This window comes from Helianthus annuus, chromosome 9 (assembly GCF_002127325.2).
Source record: "Helianthus annuus cultivar XRQ/B chromosome 9, HanXRQr2.0-SUNRISE, whole genome shotgun sequence".
NCBI classification, from domain to species: domain Eukaryota; kingdom Viridiplantae; phylum Streptophyta; class Magnoliopsida; order Asterales; family Asteraceae; genus Helianthus; species Helianthus annuus.
Window position 1 is genome coordinate 159,877,867 of NC_035441.2, and position 24,135 is coordinate 159,902,001.

At 38.0% G+C, this 24,135-nt stretch overlaps 1 protein-coding gene across 1 annotated transcript; it reads right to left on the bottom strand.

Moving 5' to 3' along the window:
- Window positions 1-14,514: 14,514 nt before the first annotated feature.
- On the bottom strand, window positions 14,515-20,367 carry LOC110879249 (imidazoleglycerol-phosphate dehydratase). Its single transcript, XM_022127672.2, has 8 exons — window positions 20,126-20,367; window positions 19,937-20,064; window positions 19,611-19,715; window positions 19,346-19,438; window positions 16,573-16,647; window positions 16,301-16,363; window positions 14,875-14,984; window positions 14,515-14,795 (listed from the first exon to the last, which is right to left on the bottom strand). The coding sequence occupies exons 1-8, from the start codon at window positions 20,319-20,321 to the stop codon at window positions 14,768-14,770; spliced, it is 798 nt and encodes a 265-aa protein (XP_021983364.1). The 5' UTR covers window positions 20,322-20,367; the 3' UTR covers window positions 14,515-14,767.
- Window positions 20,368-24,135: the final 3,768 nt, after the last annotated feature.

The window sequence follows — 24,135 nt, forward strand, 5'->3', positions numbered from 1 at the left end:
GATTGGTGAATCGTTTTCAGTAACAATGGGCCTGAAACGGTCATTTACTCCCCGTGGAGGTTGTTGACGACGATAAGGGCCGTTAACTTCTTGATCATCCATTCTCCGGTTATCCCTTCTATCATCTCTTCGATCATTTCTTCTTTCATTTCGTCTCTCATCCCTTCTCTCACCCCTTCCAACATCTCTTCTATCGTCTCTCCGATTTCCACCTCGATTACCCCCTTGATGACCACCTCCCACGAAACGAGGAATCCGGTTAGGGTTAGCATTGTTGTTGTTGTAAAACCCATCATTCCGGTTCCGTTGGTGGTTATTTCGTGGTTGGCGGTTATTTCCGTAACCGTCATTCCTTCTATTCCCGTAACCATAATCGTCATCCCCAACGTAGTTGGCGTTTTGATAGCCAAATTCTTCATCTTCATATCTTCTTGCATTATGGCCATTACCCCGATTTATGTATCCCCAATCTTCATCATCGTCCACTCGATCATCATAGTAACCCCCATCATCCGAGTTTTCTGTATGAATGCTTACATGTTCCGGCGATTGATAACCGGGAACACTATAAGGTTCGTCATCGGGGATTGCATTCCTCAAGTCATCGATGTTGAAAAATGGGTCTTCATTCGCGGGATTGCCGCGATCACGATTACCTCTACGATCGGAATTGACATACCCATCATCAAGGTTGATGGGTAAAGAAGCTTGTCGATGAAGGTTTTGTTGTTGCAGTGTTCGTTGGTTGTTATTGGGATTTTGGTTTCTGAAAGGTGGTGTGGGTGGTCTAGAGTTGACGTTACCACCCGGTTGCTCTTGAGGTATAGGTTGGGCGTTTTGAGCGGGATTGAAGTTACTTCGGTATTGATATTGGTTCTGGTTGGAGTTTTGGTTTGCCATTGAATCGGTTTCAATGGTTGGTGTGAGCTGTGGTGTTTGGTTGGTTTGATTAGAAGCAAGGGTTGCTTCTAACCGGCTTGTTCGGTTTCTTCTTGCTACTCTTTCGATTTCCGGTTCGTAGACTAAAGGTGAAGTCCTCCTGGAGTTTCGCGTATGCATGCACTACCTGTAACCTGCACAAGTAACACACCCCGCGTAACAAAGAAAAAGACAAGTACAAAAAGAAAGCTAAACAAATTAAACAGTTAATCACAAAAAATTCAAACAATATCCAAACACAAAGCGCACACACTCCCCGGCAACGGCGCCAAAATTTGATCGGAGTGTCGCGCTCCGGTCAAAGATAATATTTATAAGCCCAAATTACCCTTAACAATGTGTTAGTGGTAGTAAGGGGTCGATCCACGAAGAGTATGTGGTTTGTGAATGGATTTGACTGAATTATAAAGAATTGTCACAATTATGAAGCTTGACAGATATTTTTGTATTTTTGTTTAGTAGAAAGATGTGAATTTGGACTACTGAAATTGGATTAATTAATTAACAACTATCACTTAACGGTTGTAAGAAATTTGGATACTAGAACAATAATAATAAAAAGGAATCACACCCGGTTTCGGTAATTGCTAACCTAGGATTTCTACAAGTTTTAGTTTCAACTCAAATGTATTTGATTAACGGATTTAGTGTACCGTGACTTAGGTGCTACTAACTATCAACGCCCCGAAGAACGGACAAAAAGACACTTTGTAATCAACACAAGTAAATCCTAACAATGATAATGCACAATTACATATCACCATTTCGTGAAGTCATAACTTTTAACATCGCTCGACAATTCACGAATTCGCAACAAATGTAACACTATTATCAAGAGTTTCAAAAATCAAATACAAATTGTCACTAAGTTAAAACAAGAACAATTCGAAACCCTAAAATTAACAACTACCTACACCGGGGTGAAATCGAGATGATTAGCCGCTCATGGTTGATGCAACTTGATCACCGGATGTTTGGAATGCGGATGGAGTCATCTTGAAGCTTGATTGGATGATTGGTGAATGATGAGGGTTGGTGATGGATGGTGATGGTGGAAGGATTAGGGTTTGTGGAATGATTGATGGTGTAGATGGTGATGATAGATTCTTGATGATCTTCAATGATGGTGATGATAGATGTGTAATTGGGATGGAATGGTAGGTGAATAAGGCTCCAACAGCAAGTTTCAAACTCCAAAAAGTGTGTAACTCCCGTAATGAATGGCCAAACCCCCAATGAGAATCGATCCTTACACCCCAAAAAACCAAAATTCCCGTTCACACTTTCTGCTGCCCGTCGCCGACGGACATGACCCCGTCGCCGACGGGTTCCCAATTTCTCAAATGGCGCCGACGGCTTATCAGTCTGGATACGGGTGTTTATGGCCTACGGGGCTTTATAGGGCCCATCCGGGACGGGTATACCCCCGTCGCCGACGGCCTTTAGAGTGCCAATTCCCTGAACTTGTGCCTTGCACTCCCGGTTGATCCGTAACGCGTCCCGATGCTCCAGTTTTCGACCCGGTGACCCGAAAAGCTCCTTAAACTTCATAAAACCTGCATAATAAAAATCTTATTAAAAGTAGGCCATTCAAGATTAAAACTTATGTAAAAACACTAAGTTACGCAATAACGAACACCAGTTTTCAACCACGTATCAGGAAGCAACACTAGACTGGGGGACTTGAAGGGGTATGGTCCCAGATCTCGCGTCCCAACGACCGCGAATGACCATTACCCTTGTCAAAACCCCCACTAGCTAACAACCTACCTGTGTCCATGCGGGAACGCGCAGACACAGTGGTTGAATCCAATCTGCCCAATGATGGAGGAGGACTTACCTGGAATATGAGAACGGTATAGTGATGCGGCACGACACCGCATCTGGTGTATGAAAACGGAAGTATTCACAGCGATGCGGCCTAGCACCGCATCCAGTGAACACTTCTATCAATACAAGGGAGCTGGATAACAGCAACAGTCACCACCACGACGATGCGGCTCGGTACCGCATCTCGCGTATTTCTTGATCAAAGAGTGAGACGCGGGAACATCTACAGTTACCGCAAACAGCGATGCGACCCGCACCGCATCCTGTGCACTCAGCAAGTGGGACTGACACCACAGAGCAAGTAGCACCAATGGTAGCCGCCTGTCAGGTCTACGTAAGCGACAGACTGACGTGGCTTCACCTCCACAGCCGACATGCCTGACACACCTGCAAAGGTGCAGCATGCCGTCAGTCTATCCATCAACCTCCTCCTTCACTCCTCGCCTATAAATACCAACCCCAAACCAGGTTTGAGGTATCTCTCGGCAACTCTCTCACTACTACTACTACTATATCATAATTTGCTTCCCAAGCAGACTACTGATTCTCACGCCGGAGAGTGGTAACAAGGAGCACCCCCCACCCCATCCTCCTTGTTACGAGTCACGGTTTGTTTCCTTGTGCAGGAGATCAACCGGCAGGCGATCCAGCCAGCGATCCTCGAGAGGAAGGGATTAACCCTTCTTGACGAGACCAGTGTGTTAACCCTGCCCGGTTAACCATTGTTTCATCAAGCGATTACGATGGTTTTTATCTTATTTTTATCCGGCACTTTGTCACTTGCTGACGATGGTCATACCACTATTGGGTCTTTCCCCAAGTAAGTGACGTTTATCACGGTGAGGATTTATTAGCCTAACCCGTGAGAAATTAGTAATGTGCACAATACCCCACTAGCCAGTGATTAAGATAACCACGACTTAATCCCTGTAATTATAACCTTTGAAAATAATTTGAGGTATTGTAAAACAGTTGATAAAAAGAGAATGACTCACATTATAAGCATGCAGTATTGATTTAACAAGCTTCCTGATTCAAATTCTTCTGATAACCTAATTTAAACAATAATGCACACGAACTAGGTCAGTAACTAATACAGCATTTACGATAACTCACGAGATTTAAACCCTCACGACGAATGACAAAGTGCAATACTTAAACATCCATCGAATTCACGACGAATGACAAAGTATAACCCTAATTTGAGCAGCACTTAAACATTCATCGGATAGTTTCAATCGATCGGACATTGCGTCTTAGCAGCGATCGAGTTAATACCCGGTATCGTAGCAGCACCTCACTATTTGAAAGTGAATTTCGAACATAATTATGAAGGATTTGAAAGTTTCGTCGACACCAGTGAACTGCTCATGGTCTGTTCTATTTATAGCTGAAATTTGGGTCTCACGCGGCCCGCGTGAGCCCTTGCTCGATCTTTACGCGGCTCGCGTAGCCGCCTAGTCTACGTATAGGTTTGCTGGGTCACGAGTAGGGTTGCCAGGTGGATGCCACGTGGATCTGGACGCTTATCCGGTCATACTTCACTTTGACGCGGCCCGCGTAAGACTATGCTGAATCTTTACGCGGCCCGTCTGAAGACCACAATCTTGATTTCTTGATTTTTGATATGGATTGGGGTTTTGGGGGTCCGGGCTTTCACTAACGGATCAATTTGGGACATTTTTTAATATAATTATATCACAAAAAGGGAATAAAACGGTGAGAAAAGAGAATGGACTCACTTTGTAACTTTAGGGTTCAAATAGAAAGCCTCCTGGTATAAATCTTGGGTATAACTTCTGAGATATTTTTAAAAATATATAATGCACTCGTGGTAAGTATAGTACCCTTAATTCAACCTTGTCCCCATGTCACGAGACAGAACCCCAATGAACTTAGTCAGGCAGAGCCTTGACATGCGTTATGGGGCTCAGATCAATTGGAAAGGGTAGCGGTGATCGGGAGTTAAAACACTTAAAACGGGGCAGAGCTTTATTATTATTATAGGGTGAATTGGAAAATATATATATGTATGTATAAAAGATAGGGGCGACACAGAAGATGGAAAGAATCATTCCTTTAGAAAGCTCAAATGTTTTCTATATATATTTGATGCTAGATTGCCTTTGTATGACACGTCCACTTCTTAATTTCTTTTAAATGTTTTTGGACTTCCACGTATCAATCCTCATGCAATTCTAGATATTTTAGTTTTAATATTATTTAATTCTTTTCTCAATATCTCGACCATATGTACACAAAATTCTCAAATCAAATGTTAAATTTATTATTATTTTATTCTTATAATTAATTCACCTGCTTCACTTATTTGGCGCGTATAACTTCTAAAATATGACGTTCTAGAAAATAATAAATATGTCATTAGAACGAATGAGAATATTTATATCTACATTTTGAACCAGGTTTTATTAAAAATGGAGTAAGTCCAAATATAATGTATTTTTATGATTTAATTATTAGAAGGTCACTAGACCTGTCTAGGTACTTCATTTTTCTAACGGTCAGCTTACCCGTAATCTACCTGTCTAATAATATAAGTTTATATACTTTTATTTTATTTAGAAAGGTCACCCATATACAAACCAATTAATTAGTATAATATTTCAATCAACTATATATAAAATAGTTTTTAAAACTATTTGGGTTGAATAATTATATTAAAAATAAAACTAGTTACTAGTGGTTAATAAATTTAAATAACCCTAAAATTCTTATATGGTAAAAATGGAAACGTTATACATGGCCAACAAAAACCCCCAAATGAAACCCACTTTCACCATCTCTCTATCCCATTCACTCACCATCACCAACACCACTAAGCCGCCACAACCACCATCAACAACGCCACCATCGCCCATCTACAAACCTGTAAATCAAACCAAACTGCCACGATGGTGTGAATCCCTTCGTCTCCACCGGTAGAAAACCCCATGGAAAAACGATTCAATGTCGTGATCTACACTCGATGGTCTAATTTTAGATCTCTTTCAGAAGAGATGAGGGGTTAGAAGAGGATTGTGCGGAGATGAGATGATGTTGGGTGCTGGCGGGCGGCGATGGAGGTGTTAGTGACCATCGAGAAAGAGCATGTGTGTAAGGTGGGTGAGTGTGGTGGAGAAGGAAGAGAGAGAGGAAAGTGTTTTTTCTTTATAAGGGTAAAGGGTGATGAGAAAAGACTGAAATGCCCATCATGTGAGGGACATGTGCCTATGTCTTAATGGAAGAATTGGATGTCGTTTGAGGCGTGGAGTGAAATGGTGATAAGGTTCATAGATCAGGGAGGAAAATGACTATTTTTAAAGGTTTTGGGCAAAACTGTTAAAGTGACCAAACCACAGGGAGCAAACAGAAGTTTACTCTTTAATATTTCATTGTGCAACATTTAATCCTTGATTTGTAGTTCTACGATCTCTGTCTAGAAATAAGTAACTTTAAATCATTTCTACTATTTACTATTCATAGTGCTACAATACAACAAAATGTATGGCTAGATATGGGTGATCAACAACCAAGTGGACATCTCCATCCACGACTGTTAACATGGACTTGCAGTTGCTCCTATAAGTTTTTTGAGTAGGTCAAGAGGAACCAATGCAAATCTTCGTGCCAAACTCACATTCTAAAGTTAAAGAGCATTGCACAACTGATAAGATATACCAACAGAAATACAATTGAAGAAGAATTGGTTAACAAAAATTTGGCATGGTTCTAGAAGGAAGAATATATGTGTATATACCAATATTCAAAATTAAGACAGGGTTGGAATATTGAAAAATCATGCGAGTAAAAGTCTCAAAAGCACAACTTTAATATAGCCATGTGTCACACCTCAAACGATGGCGGAATCATCGGGGCGCGGCACTAGGCGAACCAGATTGCTTAAGAGAATCCATAACAACTACATATTACCAATATTTTTAACATTCATTGTCCCATACCAACGAACAAATATTCAACACATAATTATTACAGACAGCAAGTTCTCAAAAGCAAAACAAGTCCGACAACCTAGATTTCTATTAGTGGAGTTTCTAGAGTGCCTATCTTGATTTCAGCATAAGATTCCATCAACCTCTCACATACGTTAAAATAAAGTCAATACATAAAATGTAAAGGTGAGTACACAAGTTTGCATAGTAATAGTAGTAAAAGCGTTTACGCATAACCAACATGTATCACGTAACGTGCGAACCATGTAACTATCAAACAATGTTTACAACTTAACCACGAGACTGCGTTGTAGAGTATGCGCGACACATGTTCAGCGAACACGTGAAGTAAAGTAATGTGATCCCTAGCAACCCCTGTCCATGACAGGTGCTGAGTCCAAACTATAGTACTATCGTTGCTAGAGGCGGTCTAGTGTAACACTGTATAATCATAGTACAAGCATTCATAGATCAAGTATAGCATACGGGAGCGGTCAGCGTTAAAGTGTTTGCGTTGTGTGTTGTGTTTTGATATAGAACGTATGTAACACCCAAAAGTGCGTTTAAATGAAAATGGGTTCGAGTGTACTCACAGTGTGTGTTTAACGAGTAAACACAGCCTGGATTGGATTGAAGGGAGCGCGTTGAGTTAGCCTGTGGACGGAAACAGAAGCATAAGTGTTGTACGGTTGAAATTCGGAGTGTAGAGTGGACTAAGTGTTCGACTGATGATCCGAACAGATGGCCATTCGAATGAGATGTGTTTGTTCGTAAATCGTTAAAATTTTTGAAGTCTTGTTAAAAGCGTTTAATGAATAATATAAATACCAGGTCATCCGAGCGGGTAGTCACCCGGACGGATGGCCATTCGAACAGATGTCCATTCGAGTGGTGTATGGTGTTTATAAATCGTTGAACATTCGAAGTTTAGTTGAAACGTTTAAACATTGGAAATTATAAGGGACAGTTCATCCGAACGGATGGCCACTCGAGCGGGATGATCTGTAGTTTGTAGTTTTTGTAAAATTTTCTAAGTAAAAAGTTTGAGTTAACGGAGACGGCGTGACGACGTGTGAAACAACGGGAACATACCAAGCCTAGCTCATTCGATCGGATGGTCTCAGCCCATTCGGTCAAACGCACTGTTCTTGATGAAGATTCATGTTTAACCCGCAAATCGGTCCATTTCTCCGGTGGAAATCCGTTTTCAAGCCGGCTTTCGACTAACGAACAAGTCGAGAGTCTGATTGGGTCCAGTTTCCATCAATATTGTATAGAAAAAATGGAAGAAAAGTGCAGAATAAGTTTAAAAGTGTTGAAATCGTTTATTTTTGAGCTGAAAAAGTGTGAAAATCCTTTAGATCTGGGACCAATCTTGATTAATGATGCTCCACAACAGTTTGCATAAGCAACCGAGTTGAAGCCACCTTCAAGAGGTCCAAATCAGTCGATTTCGAGGAAAAAGTTAGTGTTTGTGTGTGATTTTGATGAAGAAGATGATGTAGAAGAGATTAGAGGTGAAGATTAGAGAAGATTCGAGGAGAAATGCTTACAAAATGGCCTTGAATCGCAACAGGGTCTTGGGGAGCGAATGAGAATGTCAACATCAGAGAATGAGAGTGTACGGCGGTATTTATAGAGGTAGGGCGAAAGGTTAAGTCAGTTGCGAGATGGAGGTGGTCCGATGGCTTGTCCGGACGAATGGCCATCCGGGCGGATGGTCATCCGAGCAGATGTCCATTCGGACAGCCTGGTTTGCGTTTGTTAGTTTTCCAACTTTGGTTCATTTGTTAAGCGTTGCATTGATAAACACATAACAATTCAACAAATAATCACACAATCTAACACATATAAACTAAATGCATAAAATAAATCAGCGTTTCGAGTCTGCGTTGTGATAGCGTTTCGTCTAAACAAGCGATGTAAAATGCGATAACATGCGTTTAAATAGTAAGCGTTATAAATAGCGGTTAAATGTGATAACTGCGTTTTGAATAAGCGTTGTAATAAGCGTTTGAAATGCGTTGAAAATATTAGTTTAAAAATGTAGTTTAACCAACATATTAACGCAAAGGGTTAATTAGCATCGAATCTCAAGAGTACAAGAGTTCAAGAAAGAAATGACAACATTAAATGAGTTATGTGTTAACATGTTAACATAATGTTAAGAGATTAAATTAATTCTTATTTTCTTTTTTAGACAAAAACTCAATGTTAAAGTACATTAAATGAGTTATGTGTTAACATGTTAAACTATTTCCTTAGAGTGAGACAAAGTAAAATGAGGAAAAAAAGTTGATGTGTCACTTAGGGGAGGGGGGTGGTTCACTAGTGATAGAATTTATCACTCACAAGCATCAATCAAGTTCCGCCATGTCATCGACCATTTTTCCATCGCTCACAACCCTTTTTAGTGGGGGTGATCATCACTCATCACCACACCCAACAATTTCCCCCCAACCAACAAATACCCTCCCAAAACAAAACATTAACGCGTGATAAAGATAACGAAAGTTGGATTTCGTGGAAGATTAACGCGTTAAACTTTTAGCCGGCGGTGGAAGATCACGCGTTGAACTTCTCTTCCGTGATAGAATAACGGACGGCCACGTCCTCTCTTAGATGGAGTTAAGTTAGGTTAAAGTATACCCAAAGGCCTAAGCATATATAAGGGTTAAGAGGATACCTGAAATGTGGAGCACATTAGTCTATTTCATATGTATATTATGAATGGTAAAATGAAGCTCTTGGAGTGAGACAGTGAGTACATCAGCATGGTTTATGAATAAAGGGAAAACTGAAACTTTTAATAAAGTTCATGCTTGATTATCTACGCCTCTTGAATTTTCTTAAGAACCCTAAACATAGACGATAGCAAACTCCTACCTTAAACGAAAGACTACCAGAAAAAGTAGGCAAAAAAACATACAATTTCCAGGTAATGGGTTGCAATTATATCGACTTAACTACTCTACTAACTGATTTGATTTTATACGCACTTAATTTTAAGTGGCGATGAAAAGCTTCAATGTGTTTCTGTTGGACTATGAAGAGTCGCAAGTTTGTTATGTCAAACTTCTAAATCACCCTTTTGGATCTTCATTTACCTTGTAATGAATTGAGTGTCAATCCTTTCAACATAGACCCTTGCATACATACTAAGACCTAAAAGGTCGACTGATTACGATTGAATTACAATCCATCCAACCACGTGCCTAGCAAATCAATCTGGACAGCTCAAAAAAAACCTACACAAAATACACAAATTGAAGATGATGAACTGCATCAAATGGACCAGGTGATATCACCACATAGTAAGACCTATACACAGGGGTGGACCCACATGGTCCGGGTCGGGGTTCACGGACCCCAATCTTTTTTTATAAAATAGTAGAACTGGTATGTTAAATTTTTCAAGGACCCCATAAAATAAATTTATTGGACCCCATAATATTAAAAACAAAGATGGTATGGTGGTAAATCCCCTTGTTCCAACAAATAGATCTCATGTTCAAGCCTTACATGTCTTGTTTTTTAAGTTTATTTTTTCCCATCAAATTGAACTAGTATTTTAAAACACCACACCCACTCATTGACCCTCTAATTTACTTCTTTAAAATGATAAATTGAATGTCGATTTAATTTAATACTTGATTACCAAATAAAACTTCCAACATATAATGTAGTGGTTTCATGTCCACTAAATGCTTGTACATTATTTCCTAGCCCCGACCCGACTACGATGACCGACCCAAAAATTTTAATGTTTAGTTCTGAAAAATCCTTACACAAAAAGTGAACCCAAATAAAAAAAAAATTGGGTCCGGCACCGCCTATACATATACATATTGTTATTGGCTTATGTTGGTGCATATTTCGTATGTCCGCCACTGTGCGAATAGGCTAGACAGAGCGTGTGTTGAATATTGTATAGAATAGTGTGAAAACGGACAAGGTTTTGTATGTAACAAAGTCCATTCGGACGGATGGAATCCATCCGTACGAATGGAATCCATCCGTACGAATGGACATCAGGTCTATTAGTTAACAGCTCATTCGTCCCTATGGTGCATTTCTGGTTATAAGTCCATCCGGACGGATGGACATGTGGTGTTTCAGACGGATGGGCTAATGCCTATATATAGGGATGATGGGTTCCTCATTTGGACAAGCTTTGGTTCGCAGAGGGGAGATGTTGTCCAACTGGTTTCGCGGGTATGTAGCTTCAAATCATCAATAGAAACCAGATTAAATTGACTTGTTCGGTGTTAATTCTACTTTTACTCCTTTCTTATCAATAATACTTCACCGAACCGGTTATCTCGGGACCAAAACTCCGTCAAACCTACCGGATCCTGGAATCTCAATTGGTATCAGAGCTACGGTACCGATTCAATCGATCTAACAGTTGATTGAATCACCTACGCTCATTATTTTTAGATTTGAGGAGGTTTTGACGTTAAACATCGAATAAACAGCAAATTGAAGGTCAATTCACGGATGGATTTTGAAGTTGAAGACATCATTGTGTTCGTGATTGATTTTCGAACAATCCCGTGAAGTTTCATCATGAAATTCGCAGAAATAAAGATTTTGGATCGAAAAATGTGATTGGGAATGTTCTTGAGATGATCAGACATTTTCGAGTGGATGAAGTCCATCCGGACGGATGGACATGTGCAGATTCGCACGAACGGACATTCGGGTTTAAAAAGTCAATTTGTTCCAAAGTCAGTTAATTCACACGGATGGACCTACTCCATTCGGACGGATGAACTAATGCCTAAAAATGGCATTTTTTGATCGCAATGACGAGGTGAGTCTCCAGAAAAAATTTGGTGATTGAAATTTTTTTCGAGTTTTTAACGACCAAGCTGGGTTGTTCGGGGACATCGTTTGGGGCTTCAGAGAATAGATGTGATGATGCAATCACAGATTGTGGAAATTAGTGGGGTAGTCATGATACTGGTGCAGAATGTTTATCATCTGGGTTATCTGACTATTAATGGGTCGTAACGAAAAATCCGCAATGATGAAAAACTGACTTTTGGAGACAAAAATGTCACATTTTCGGCATAGTCAAGTTTTTCAGAGAACAGAAAGAACTGGATTGCCTAATTTGAGGGGGCATTCAGTGATAAGACGTCAGAATTTGTAAAAATGAGGGGGAATAAAAATTTCATATTGAAATTCCAGCATTTTTGAAATTCGTGACGATGCAACTGTATTCGGGTGGTTCCGACTTCAGATTCTCTGGGAATGTGAATCTGATCATGGACGAAAGCTTCTGAGATCTGGATTATCCGGGAGGGTGAATCTGATCGTGGATGAAAGCTTCTGAAATCTGAATGCGTTACCAGATGATTTGTTTATTCGATGAAGATTTGCTGGTTGTAGAAAATAACGTTTATACGGATCTATCATTCTGGAAGGTGCTTAAAGGTGATCACGGAAAACGGGATTTCAGATTTTCGTGGGTAATCACAGATTTGAAGTTAACCACTATGGTATTCGAAGTTTCTATCAATTGCCAGTTGGGTTTTTTAACATTAAAAGCTCAAGCAGACGGAATGTGCGATCGATGGTGCTGAAATGATATATCAAAAACCAAACGCGGATGTGGTTAAAGCTGAAACAGAGAAGCTGCATTGATTAATTTCAAATTGATGATTATTCGTGAAGATTGCAGTTGAGTAAATCAGAGGAGGAGTCATGAACTGTGCAAACAAAGACCTGAAAATTCATTTCAGGGGGAATGTGTGTATAATATTGTCAAAGCAAACCTGGATCATCAATCAAGGGGGAATCTATTGAAGATTTCAAGATGCCTGATTGAAGTTGTAGAATATTCAAAACACGGCTCTAGGTTTTCAAAGAGACGATTCGACAGTGACGGCCAAGGGGGAATCTGTTGGTGCATATTTCGTATGTCTGCCACTGTGCGAATAGGCTAGACAGAGCGTGTGTTGAATATTGTATAGAAGGGTGTGAAAACGGACAAGGTTTTGTATGTAACAAAGTCTCGTCCGTACGAATGGACATCAGGTCTGTCCATTAACAGCTCATTCGTCCCTATGGTGCATTTCTGGTTATAAGTCCATCCGGACGGATAGACATGTGGTGTTTCAGACAGATGGGCTAATACCTATATATAGGAATGAGGGGTTCCTCATTTGGATAAGCTTTGGTTCCCAGATGGGAGATGCTGTCCAATTGGTTTCGCGGGTATGTAGCTTCAAATCATCAATAAAAACCAGATTAAATTGACTTGTTCGGTGTTGATTCTACTTCTACTCTTTTCTTATCAATAACACTTCACCGAACCGGTTATCTCGAGACCAAAACTCCGTCAAACCTGCCGGATCCTGGAATCTCAGCTTAGCACATTTTACTATCGTATTCTATGTTGGGGAATTTCAGTTTGCCAGATGATCAGAGAGACGTGTAATCACTCTCAGATCAAATTATTTCGGTGGTTCACCCGAAAAATTCAATCGGATACAACTCTGATTTTATGAGAAATTGAACCAGGGTATGTTAGTGTGTTTTTGTGAATTTTCGAACCAGCAAGAAGAATGTGATCAAAACTGTCTACGAATTTTGTTTTTGGGGTTGTAACTGCCATTAGGTAGTTACCTCTATTTTTTCAGACAAAAATTGCCAAAAACTACCATTTTTTATCATTTCGAAAATGTGACAAATTCCAGAAAATAAAATTTTCTGATGCAGTTTCATTAAGGCAATTTAATGAAAATAAAATTTTTCCAAGCTGACCTGGCAGCTCGACCCAGCCAGGGGCTCTTCCCCTTGGACACCGCCAGGGGCTGCCGCCCCTTGGAACCCCCGTACACTTTGAATTATAATAACTCAAACAAGCGTGCACTCCCGCACCTCCTAACTTGCTTGATGTGTATTATTATTCGCTTTGATCACCAAATCAATCCCCGATTACACTCAAATATCTAACTTTCTACCTAAATATGTGCATTATGCAAAAAGAAATTTTAGAAGCAACACATATGCATATTGTTCTTTACCTCCGTATTTTTTTTTACTTTTATGCCTTGTCTTCACAAGTGCATTATTATTGTCAACATGCAACATATTGTTATTAGTTTCACATATCTTACTATCATAATCTTACCTGTATATTTGATTTGGTAATGATATGTTGTTTTAAATTTCATATATATATACCTTTATAGTTAGTAGGTTCATAAATCTTACTTCCCTCGTCCTTCTAATCAAAATCGATACTCTCGAACCTTCAAAAACTCAAAATACACGACACTGTTGCTCCTAGCCTCCTACTAAGGTTGTTACCGATAAAGAGTTATTCATAACAAAGAGTTGCTACTGCAAAAGATCAAATAAATATAATGACTAAAGACTGTTTAGTTTAATTTTTACATATCCTCATGACATAGTTATGTGTTTAAATATATACAAGATGTTTAACAATAAATATATCACACAGAAAATTGTAACTCACCATGTTTAACGCTTCTAGCGTGCCTAAGCGTCCCCCACCGACCGGTCCCACATCCAACATGAAGGAGGTAAATCACGTGTCCTAGAGTAAATCAGGTGATGCCGGGATTTGATCCCCGGACATCCACAACAAATTCTCACCTCCTAACATTGAGCACTATTACCTCCTCTGTACTTAAATCAAAACACAATTGATATAAATCTAAATGGCAAATAAACAAGTTATACTTGGAAATCAACTCAAATGTTTAGATGGAAGCATTATAAAAGATAATTCATCTTGATGCACGAGATATCATCCCCATAGCGTACAACCGTCATCAACACTGTAGCACCACACGTTGAAATTCTTTATGTGATGAACAACAATGTTTTTATTTTTATTTATTATTTAGTCTGGAACAAGGGCTAAAAAAAACTACATCGTCACAATTTCCTGCACATTTCAACAGTAATCTCTCTGTCCATTTTACAAAATCAAAGCTGCCAGAAATATTGTTGAAACGACAAAAAAATACCATTCCAGTCCATGATCCCTGCTTCTTTTTAAACGCCCTTCAGGAACGCGACAATACCCCTTTTGAGCTGCATATATAAAACCAATATGGTAAAAACAATGTTATCAGAAAACCATACATTTTTGGAGATATGTATGAGAACAAACCTAGGGACGGTGCCACGTCGCCGTGGGTCGTATTCTATCGCTTGTCTAAGAGCTCTTGCGAAAGCTTTGAATGTTGCCTCAATTATATGGTGAGAATTTTTCCCAGCAAGCTGCATTTATATGTAAACTAGGTTAAAGCCCCGTATATTACACGGGTTGAATAAATGTAATTTTATATATTAAATAACAAAAAGTTATATCTTTATGAAACTCGCATATTGTACAGGTTAAACAAATGTAATTTTATATATCCAATAATTAAAAAAGTTATATCTTTAAAAACCATGTGTATTACACAGATTAAATAAATGTAATTTTGTATACTAAATACTAAAAATGTCGTATCTTTAAAAAACCCGTGTATAATCGGGTTGAATAAATCTACCAAATGATAAAAAAAATTATATCCTTAAAAAACACCGTATATTACACGTGTTGAATAAATCTACCAAATAATAAAAAAAAATTATATCCTTAAAAACCTCGTGTATTACACGTGTTGAGTAAATCTAATTTTACATAGCAAATGATAAAAAAAGTTGTATCTTTAAAAACTTCGTGTATTACACGGGTTATATAAATGTAACTTTGTATAGTAAATAATAAAAGTTAAATTTTTAAAAACCCCGCGTTTTACACAAGTTGAATAAATATAATCTTGTATACCAAATAATAAAAAAAAAGTTATATTTTTAATAAATTAGGATAACATTTAATATTAATTTATTATTTATATATTTAATATAAGATAAGTAGGAAAGAGAGGTATTTGTTTTAAAAATATATTAAATTAACAATTTAGATTTGAGGATAATATTTTTTTAAAGTATGATAAGATTTAATATTAATTTATTATTTATTTAGTTAATATAAGATAAGTATATATTTGAGGATGCCTTCAATGAATGCACGTGTCCAAAAGTTGGTTTCTTTTATTATAATAGATAGATGCTTAAGAAAAGATTATATAAAAAGTTTCACAGACAAGTAACAGTTTCAACTCATTTAATTATGGAAGGGTCAAATCTTGGTTGTGTTTAATCTAAAATTGGTCAAATAAAAATTTCAGTCCAAAAGAAGACGGGTCAATTGGGTCCAACAAAACAGTCTGAAGGTCACCCAAAGCCTACGTTTGATGCATGTCACCCCCATATCATTTATTCAAAGGTTTACGATATTAATGCAATGATATTGTTTTTGTAATTATAATATTTTTTGACAAAACAGTGTTAACTGGTCAACCCTACTCTAACGGCTAACCGGGCTGTTTTGACCAGTACAAAAGAAACAAATCTAACCCGAATCCAGTGAAACTCATTATCTAACCCGCTTGGCCGCTCATATTGCCATCTCTAGTAAGTGGTTAAAGTCACCCCATAAAGAAAAAAAATGCCAGTGTAATATCAGTTAGTTTATTTGTTATTACCTGCCGGATGTGAAGTGTCATTCCAGATGTATTAACCATTGACTGGAAGAAATGCTCCACAAGCTGTTGTTAACAAAAAATGTCATAGTAGCATCTTGATATTACATTAGAAAGCAATTTATTATTTATTATCTAACCAACTTTACTACCTATTGCGCAAATTATAACTAACAAAAGCATCAGTTTGGCACTAATAATGAACAAGGTGTGCAAAAGCATCAAGAATTAAAAAAAAAAAAAAAAAACATTACATGTTGAAGGGAAATGATCACCTGTGTGTCATATGTTCCAACTCTCTCCGTGGGAATTTGCAAGTCATAACTTAAGTGTGGCCGTCCAGACAAATCCTAGAAAAATAATTGCTATAAACAGATATATATTGTTTGCAAAATACGATAGATAAAGTTGCAAATAAAAGTTTAGGGTTGTAGATACACAAATAATGGATTTCATTAAATGTCAACACACACACATATTATATATATATATATATAGGGAGAAGATCATGCGAAGGCAAAAAATCGCTACTTTACGAAGGCAAAAAAAAATTTTTGTTTTTTTGCCACTAAAAGTAGCGATTCGAGCATAAAAAATATTAAAAAAAAAATTAGATTTTTTTTAGATTTTTTGGGGGTTTAGTTTTTAGCATTTTAGCTTGGGGGGGGGGGGGGGGGGGGGTTAGGTTTTTTTAGCTATTTTAGGTTGTGTTCACATTGGTTCTCGCGGTTCTCACAATAAGGGTGGTTCTCGCATGAGCCCCTCCCTATATATATATAGGGTAGGGATAGTGTACATTAATTCAGAAGTGTGAGAAGTGTATTATAACACTATATATAACACTATATAACACCATATAAACACCGTATAACACTATGTAACACCGTATAACACTATGTAACACTCTATAACACTATATAACAATATATAACACTATACATCTATCATAGACATGCTATCAGACAAAATATATTGTGTTATATTTGTTATATAATAATGTTATATAGTGATATATGGTTTTATATGGTATTACATAGTGTTATACGGTGTTTATATGGTGTTATATAGTGTTATAAATAGTGTTATAATACACTTCTCACACTTCTGGATTAATGTACAGGATCCTCTACCTATATATATATATATATATATATATATATATATATATATATATATATATATATATATATATATATATATATATATTCTATTTTATATATCCAGGCCACAGGACAAAGTGATATACTGTTCATGGTTGTCAACGCAATAACATTCATTTTGTCATTTACTCTGATATGTGGATTTTTGTTAGTATTCAATCTCTCAAACAGCACACACAAACACGAACAACACTAAGAGAATAATTAAACAAATTAATTGTCTTCTAATCCAGGCCAAACTAGAAAATTGAGCTTCCAAACCCAACAATTGTATCATATCAGGCTTTAAAATCTAAAATATAGCACATACCAAGAATGTTGTGGGTATTATAGATGATATGGTTGATGGGGTTTAGCTTGTAATCATGCCAAAACTTTATTAAAACTGCAATGACTTTTAGGCAAGAAAAATGGTTCACGGCTGTGTTTGTATCTATAAATAAGAACTGATTCCATCATTGCAGCACATGGAAAGAATATTTAGAACTGACTCCTTGATTTGCTGCTCATTGTTCGGTTTTTGGTTTCCTGCTTTAGGACCTCTTGCAGGAATGCAGCCCAATTAGTAAGAAACAAATTCGAAATGCCGTGTTGGATTTGATGTCAGTTCCAAACCATATATCAAATACCGTTTGGATTAAAAAACCGCACCAAAAATCATAAATCGAATTTCGAATTTTCTAATCGAATTCAGGCTAGTATGAATAGGGTCCTTTTATTTTGTGAAACCCGAATAACGAATGCTCCATCTCAAATCCTTACATTTGGTATCGAGAAACTGGCTTCCACTAACCAAAAGATAAGCAGCCTAAGATGCTATTTCCAAGAGCAAAATGAGATTATTATGAGCAATGAGATTTAAAAAGCATAAACTACTGCAGATTTGGATTTATGTTGCGAATATGTGTCATTGTGTCTCTTTAGACTTCCAAGTCTGAGTGTATGTTTAGTGATTTAAAGTTCCAAATATCAGCACATAACGTAGGGTTTCCCCCGAAAAGCTTTCCGCTTATATATCATGTCTAATCCTAAATCCATGTGACAGGCGCCATTGCCAAAACCGCAAAATAGCAAACATATGCAGAATGTGAACTAGAGAAAAAGACTGATACTTTTTTTGTTGATTAGCAATCTAGATCATCATCATCATACTCAGTAAACCCAACCAATAGCAAAGCTTTGTTGATTAGCAATCTAGATCATCATCATCGTCATACTCAGTAAATCCAACCAATAGCAAAGCAAAGGTGGTAGGGTCTGAGGAGAGTAAGATGTAGACAGCCTTACCTCTACCCCCTAGGAATAGGGAGGCTGCTTCCCGTGAGACCCCCGGCTCGATAGTAGTTTTGCATCAAGCCTTGGACATAAGTCACATAACACTCATATGCACATACCGCAAGCGGGCCGACAAATCCACACAAGAGGTCTATGCAATATTGATTAGCTCTATGCAATATTGATTAGCAATCTAGATAAAATATTAAAATCCAATAATTCTCAAGCACAGCGTTGTCGCATAATACAAGAGGTCTATGCAATATTGATCAGCAAACGGTATACTATGCCTCTGCCCTACGGTTTAATCGCGCATTATAGTATATCTCAAAGCTTCTCACATGCAAACAAATCCACACAAAGTTGGGTACCTTCCCATGAATCACATCTGGATTTGCATCTTTCTCTATTTCTTATCACCAACAATTTTGATCGAACCTATACTAGTCTAAATGCAAGGTAATGCAATATATAATTAATATAATAGTAACGAAGACACATGGCGTGACATTCAGACTATTATCAATTAATCATTCATTTTGAATTGTGTTATTGCGATCATCATCAGCATGATTGTAGTTATTGCCATGTCATTTATGCAAATGAAACTTACCAGAGCAACATGTACCAATGCTTCATCAAGGGGGGCCGTGAAGTCACCAAACCGATTAATTCCTTTCCTATCACCAAGCGCATTCAGCAAAGCCTGGTGACCACAGGAGACAAAATGAGTAGATGTTTCGAGATAAATAAAAGCCTTTTATTCTTCTTGAAAGGGTTGCTTTAATGACATGTGCACATAATAACATTCTTCGATGCTGAACAATTGTAAAATTATGAAGACATCAAATTCAGCAAGATATGCATTGTAAGATCACCGTTCCAATGGCAAGGCCAACATCTTCATTGGTGTGATGGTCATCAATGTGAGTATCACCAACAGCCTTCACATGCACATCGAATAATCCATGGGAAGCAAGTTGCTGATACAAAAGAACCACCATTATGAGCATGAGATCAGAAAATAAAGTTGCACCAAGTCACCAACAATAGGTTCTAAAAAAGTGTGCCTAGGCTCGAGGCGGCGATGCTTGTACAAAAGGCGCAGGTGAGGCACGCTTTTCAGTTTTCACGCAAAAAAAAGGCATGAGGTTAACAATAATAATATCAAATTGAAAAGTTAAAAAAAAGTATACTAACATACATCTAACATGTGATCAAGAAAGGGAATCCCAGTGGTGCTATTGGGTGAACCAACACCATCCAGATTCAACTCCACCACCACATTGGTTTCATTGGTAACCCTCTTCACCGACACAATCCGATCTCTAACTGAAAATTCACAGAATCAATCAAGTCAAGCAACAGAAAACACAAATTAGGGGGTTCATACCAGTGTCCATGGGAGAATCAAGGGCCTTGATGGTAGAGGAGGCGCTGCTGCATTTCTGCATGTTTCGACGACTGATTGAAACGAGTGGGTGGTGCGTGGTTGGAAGAAGAACCCTGGGGCTAGGGTTTAGTAGGTGTGAAGATGAACAAGAATTGGTGCGTATAACACAGGGGTGGGGAGGCACACAGAGCTCCATTAGAGAGAGAGAGAGGGGCGATGGAGGAGAATTTACGCTGTGTTGTGTTCTAGACAATAATTAAAGGGTGCAAACGAGCCGAGCTGAGCCCGAGCTCGACTAGGCTCGAGCTCGAGCCTAACATATGAAAGCTCGAGCTCGGTTCGATTCGAGCTTTATTTCTAAAGCTCGAGCTCGGCTCTAAGGTAATTTTTCAAGCAAGAGCTCGGCTCGGGCTCGACTCGTTTAGTATTTATTAATTAATTTATATTAATTATAATTATTATTATACATATAATTTAGTTATTTTTTGTATTTATATAAATGGTAATTATTATTATATAAATATATGTTTAATATATTAATAAAAAAAATATATAAACAAAAAGCTCGATTAGGCTCGCGAGCCGGCTCGAGCTCGATAAGCGAAGCTAGGGCTCGAGCTCGTTTACTAAACGAGCTTGTTCTTAGGCTTGGGCTCGAGCTCGAGCTCGTTTAAGCTCAGCTTGTTCGAGCTTTTTTTCGAGCCGAGCTCGAGTAGCTCGGCTCGTTTGCACCCCTAGTAGTCTTAGGGGTGTTTGGGTTAACTTATTTTGGAGTAACTTATGACTTATTGAGAAGTTATTTAAGAAGGTTTTGTATCGTGAGAAGTTATTTTTGAGAAGTTAGAATTTTTAACTTTTGACTTATAACTTATATAAGTTAATAAGTCCTTATTGAGAAGGAATCCCAAACACCCCCAAAGAAAGGAAGGGAAAGGATGGAAGGAAAAGAAGCGAAGGGGGTTGGAGGGGATTTTACGTCTCATTTGTTTCCATCTAAATCGGAAGGATTAGGAGAGAAGGGAACTGATACCATCATGTTAATATAAGGATTTCCAGATTTACTCAGTGTTGTAAAAGTCGCTAGGCGGTCCCTAGTCGGCCGACTGGGGAGTTGGGAGTAATTGGAGTACTCGGAGAGTACTCGGGGAGTACGCGGACATGGTAAATATAAAGAAAATTAATTGTTATATATTATTTATGTGTTAAAATAAGCATAATTTATGTCAACTGAGTATAATTTAAAATGAAACATGTTTAAAGTTCAAATATTCTGAATACAAGTCCGACTAGTCTGAGTACAAGGCCGAGTAGTCCGAGTACAAGGCCGAGTAGGCTGATTTTGACCGAGTTTGACCGATTAAAAATCAACAAACCACGTTGACCGCCTAGACCGACTATGCCGACTACGTCCGACTAGGCGCCGACTAGGCCGACTATGCATCGAGTACTCGGCCGAGTAATCCGACTTTTACAACACTGGATTTACTAATACCATCATCACCATTCTTGCTTAAGAGGCCTGAGGCAAGGAGACTCATTATCACCATTCTTGTTCATCATGGCTATGGAGGCCCTTTCGGGAGTGGTTAAACGGGCTTGCCACTTGGGGATTCTTGACAGGATACCTCTCTCGTCTCAATGATTAGTGTTGTCACATTTCTTACATGCGGACGATGCTATTTTTGTAGGTGAATGATCTAAGCGAAATGCCCTCAACCTAAATAGATTGATACGTTGCTTCTATTTGGCCTCGGGTCTCAGGGTGAATGCTTCAAATAGTTGGCTTTATGGAATTGGGGTTACCAGGGGAAGTTCAAGATAAGGCCGGAGTCCTAAGGTGTAGGGTTGGGGAGTTGCCTTTTAAACATTTAGGATTGCTAGTCGGGGCAAATACGAGCCTTGCTAAAAATCGGGAGGCAATGGTCGACACTTTTAAGAAACGTCTATCAATTTGGAAGACAAACACAATTTCATTTGGTGGACGAATCACTTTTATTAAATCCGTGTTGAGTTCGTTACCAACTTTATCATCATCCCTGTTACGATCATCCCTGAAATTACAGAAAACTCATGTCCCTGCTTTCCGATCAAAGAATCAAATTTATTCCGACAACAGCAAGAACGATCGCAAGAATAAAAGACAAACCAAAAATTTGTTCGATACAACCATAAGCAAGAACCCAAAACACTTGAACAATCAAAAACTGTTTCGTTTTTCAAATCCAATCAAATAATTTGAACCCCTGTTTTCAAATCACAAGTATCCACATTCAAATTCAAAATTCATAATTGAAATCGAACAATAATAATCTATACACTTGATACTTACAAACCGAGGACAAAAACATCTTCGTTGATCATCACTTAAATTTGAATTTAGCGAAATAAATATCCGATCAAGAAACACGAACAACATAGAAGGTTAGATCCGGAAATCAGAACGAAGAACATAAATTCTAAGGTTGTGGTGGTGATGGTTGTAGTGGTGGTGATGCTGTGGTGGTGGTGAGGCTATGAAGAAGATACATGGTGTTGCATGTGTGTGTTTAAAAACATATATTTTTTTTTTTATTTTGGTCCAAAACTTGAACCTGTTTACACAATTGGTCATTTTAATAAAAGATTTAAATAAAATAAAAGTGAAATGACCATTTTGTCCCTGAAAAAAAGGACAAAATAGCAAGATTTTATAAGATAAATATGACATGATTTCACGTTTAGACCAAAATGACAATAAAACTGAACCCACATAAACCTAAATGCAAAATATTTGAGTTTACTCTAACATTCTGTTCCCGAGTCTCATTTAACAGAGGGAGGGGATGGAAAAGAGATGAAAATATGAAAAAACCATGTTTCCGAGTTTCATTTAACAAGGGGAGGAGAGGGAAAAGGAGGGAAAAAAGAAGAAAATATGACCAGGGAAAAGATCAAATAGGAAGTTAATTTTCGCTAGGAAGGATAGGAAGCCATAGGATTATGACATGTGGCAAATTTTAAAATAAAGAAAAATGGTATTTTAGTCAATCCAACTCCTTCTTCTTCCTTTTTCAAAACCCAGTAACTTCAAAACCCACCATTTTCAAAACCCACCATCTTCAACTATTTCTTCACTTTATATCTCAATAATCACTACATTATAGTGCGATTTTCATCACCAATCAATGACTCAAAACCCGATCAACGTGTTCTTCAGCTTTTTTTGAAGAAAACCCAGTTTAATTTCATAAAAAAATCTCGTTTTTTTCCGGTGATTTTGGAGATAATCACTCAATTCGTTCGATTCGAGCGTTGATAAGTGTTTCTATCATTCAAATTTCGTCAATTGATGAAGAAATCGGCTCCGATCCATGTAAGAAATTCTTTAATTTCATTATCACGATCTGGGTTTTTGATTCAGTCATTGCGTTTTACGACCTTTGCGGGGGTCCGGGGGCGGTAGCCCCTGGTAGCGGGGTCCCAGGGGCGGCAGCCCCTGGCTATTGCGTTTTATGTGACAGACAGTTTTATGTGTCCATTGCGTTTTAGAAATAAGAGAGTTCACAGTGACAGACAGTTCACAGTGACAGACAGTTTTACGTGTCCATTGCGTTTTAGAAATAAGAGAGTTTTATGTGGTTTCTGGCTACTGCGTTTTAGAAAAAAAACACATTTTTAAGTGTTTTTAGTCATTGCGTTTTAGGTAAAACATATTTTTAGGTGTTTTCAGTCCATTGCGTTTTAGAATGAGTCATTTTTAAGTGTTTTATGGCCATTGCGTTTTACATATAAGACATCTCTTTGTGTTTTTGGTGCATTGCGTTTTAGGTAAAACACTTTTTTATGTGTTTTCTGGCTATTGCGTTTTACAAATAAGACATTTCTGTGTGTTTTATGGCCATTGCGTTTTACAAATAAGTCATTTCTTTGTGTTTTTGGTGCATTGCGTTTTAGAAAAATGTCATTTTTTAAGTTTTTTTTTCATTGCGTTTTACGTAACTGGTGGTTTTTCTATTGCGTTTTACGCAACT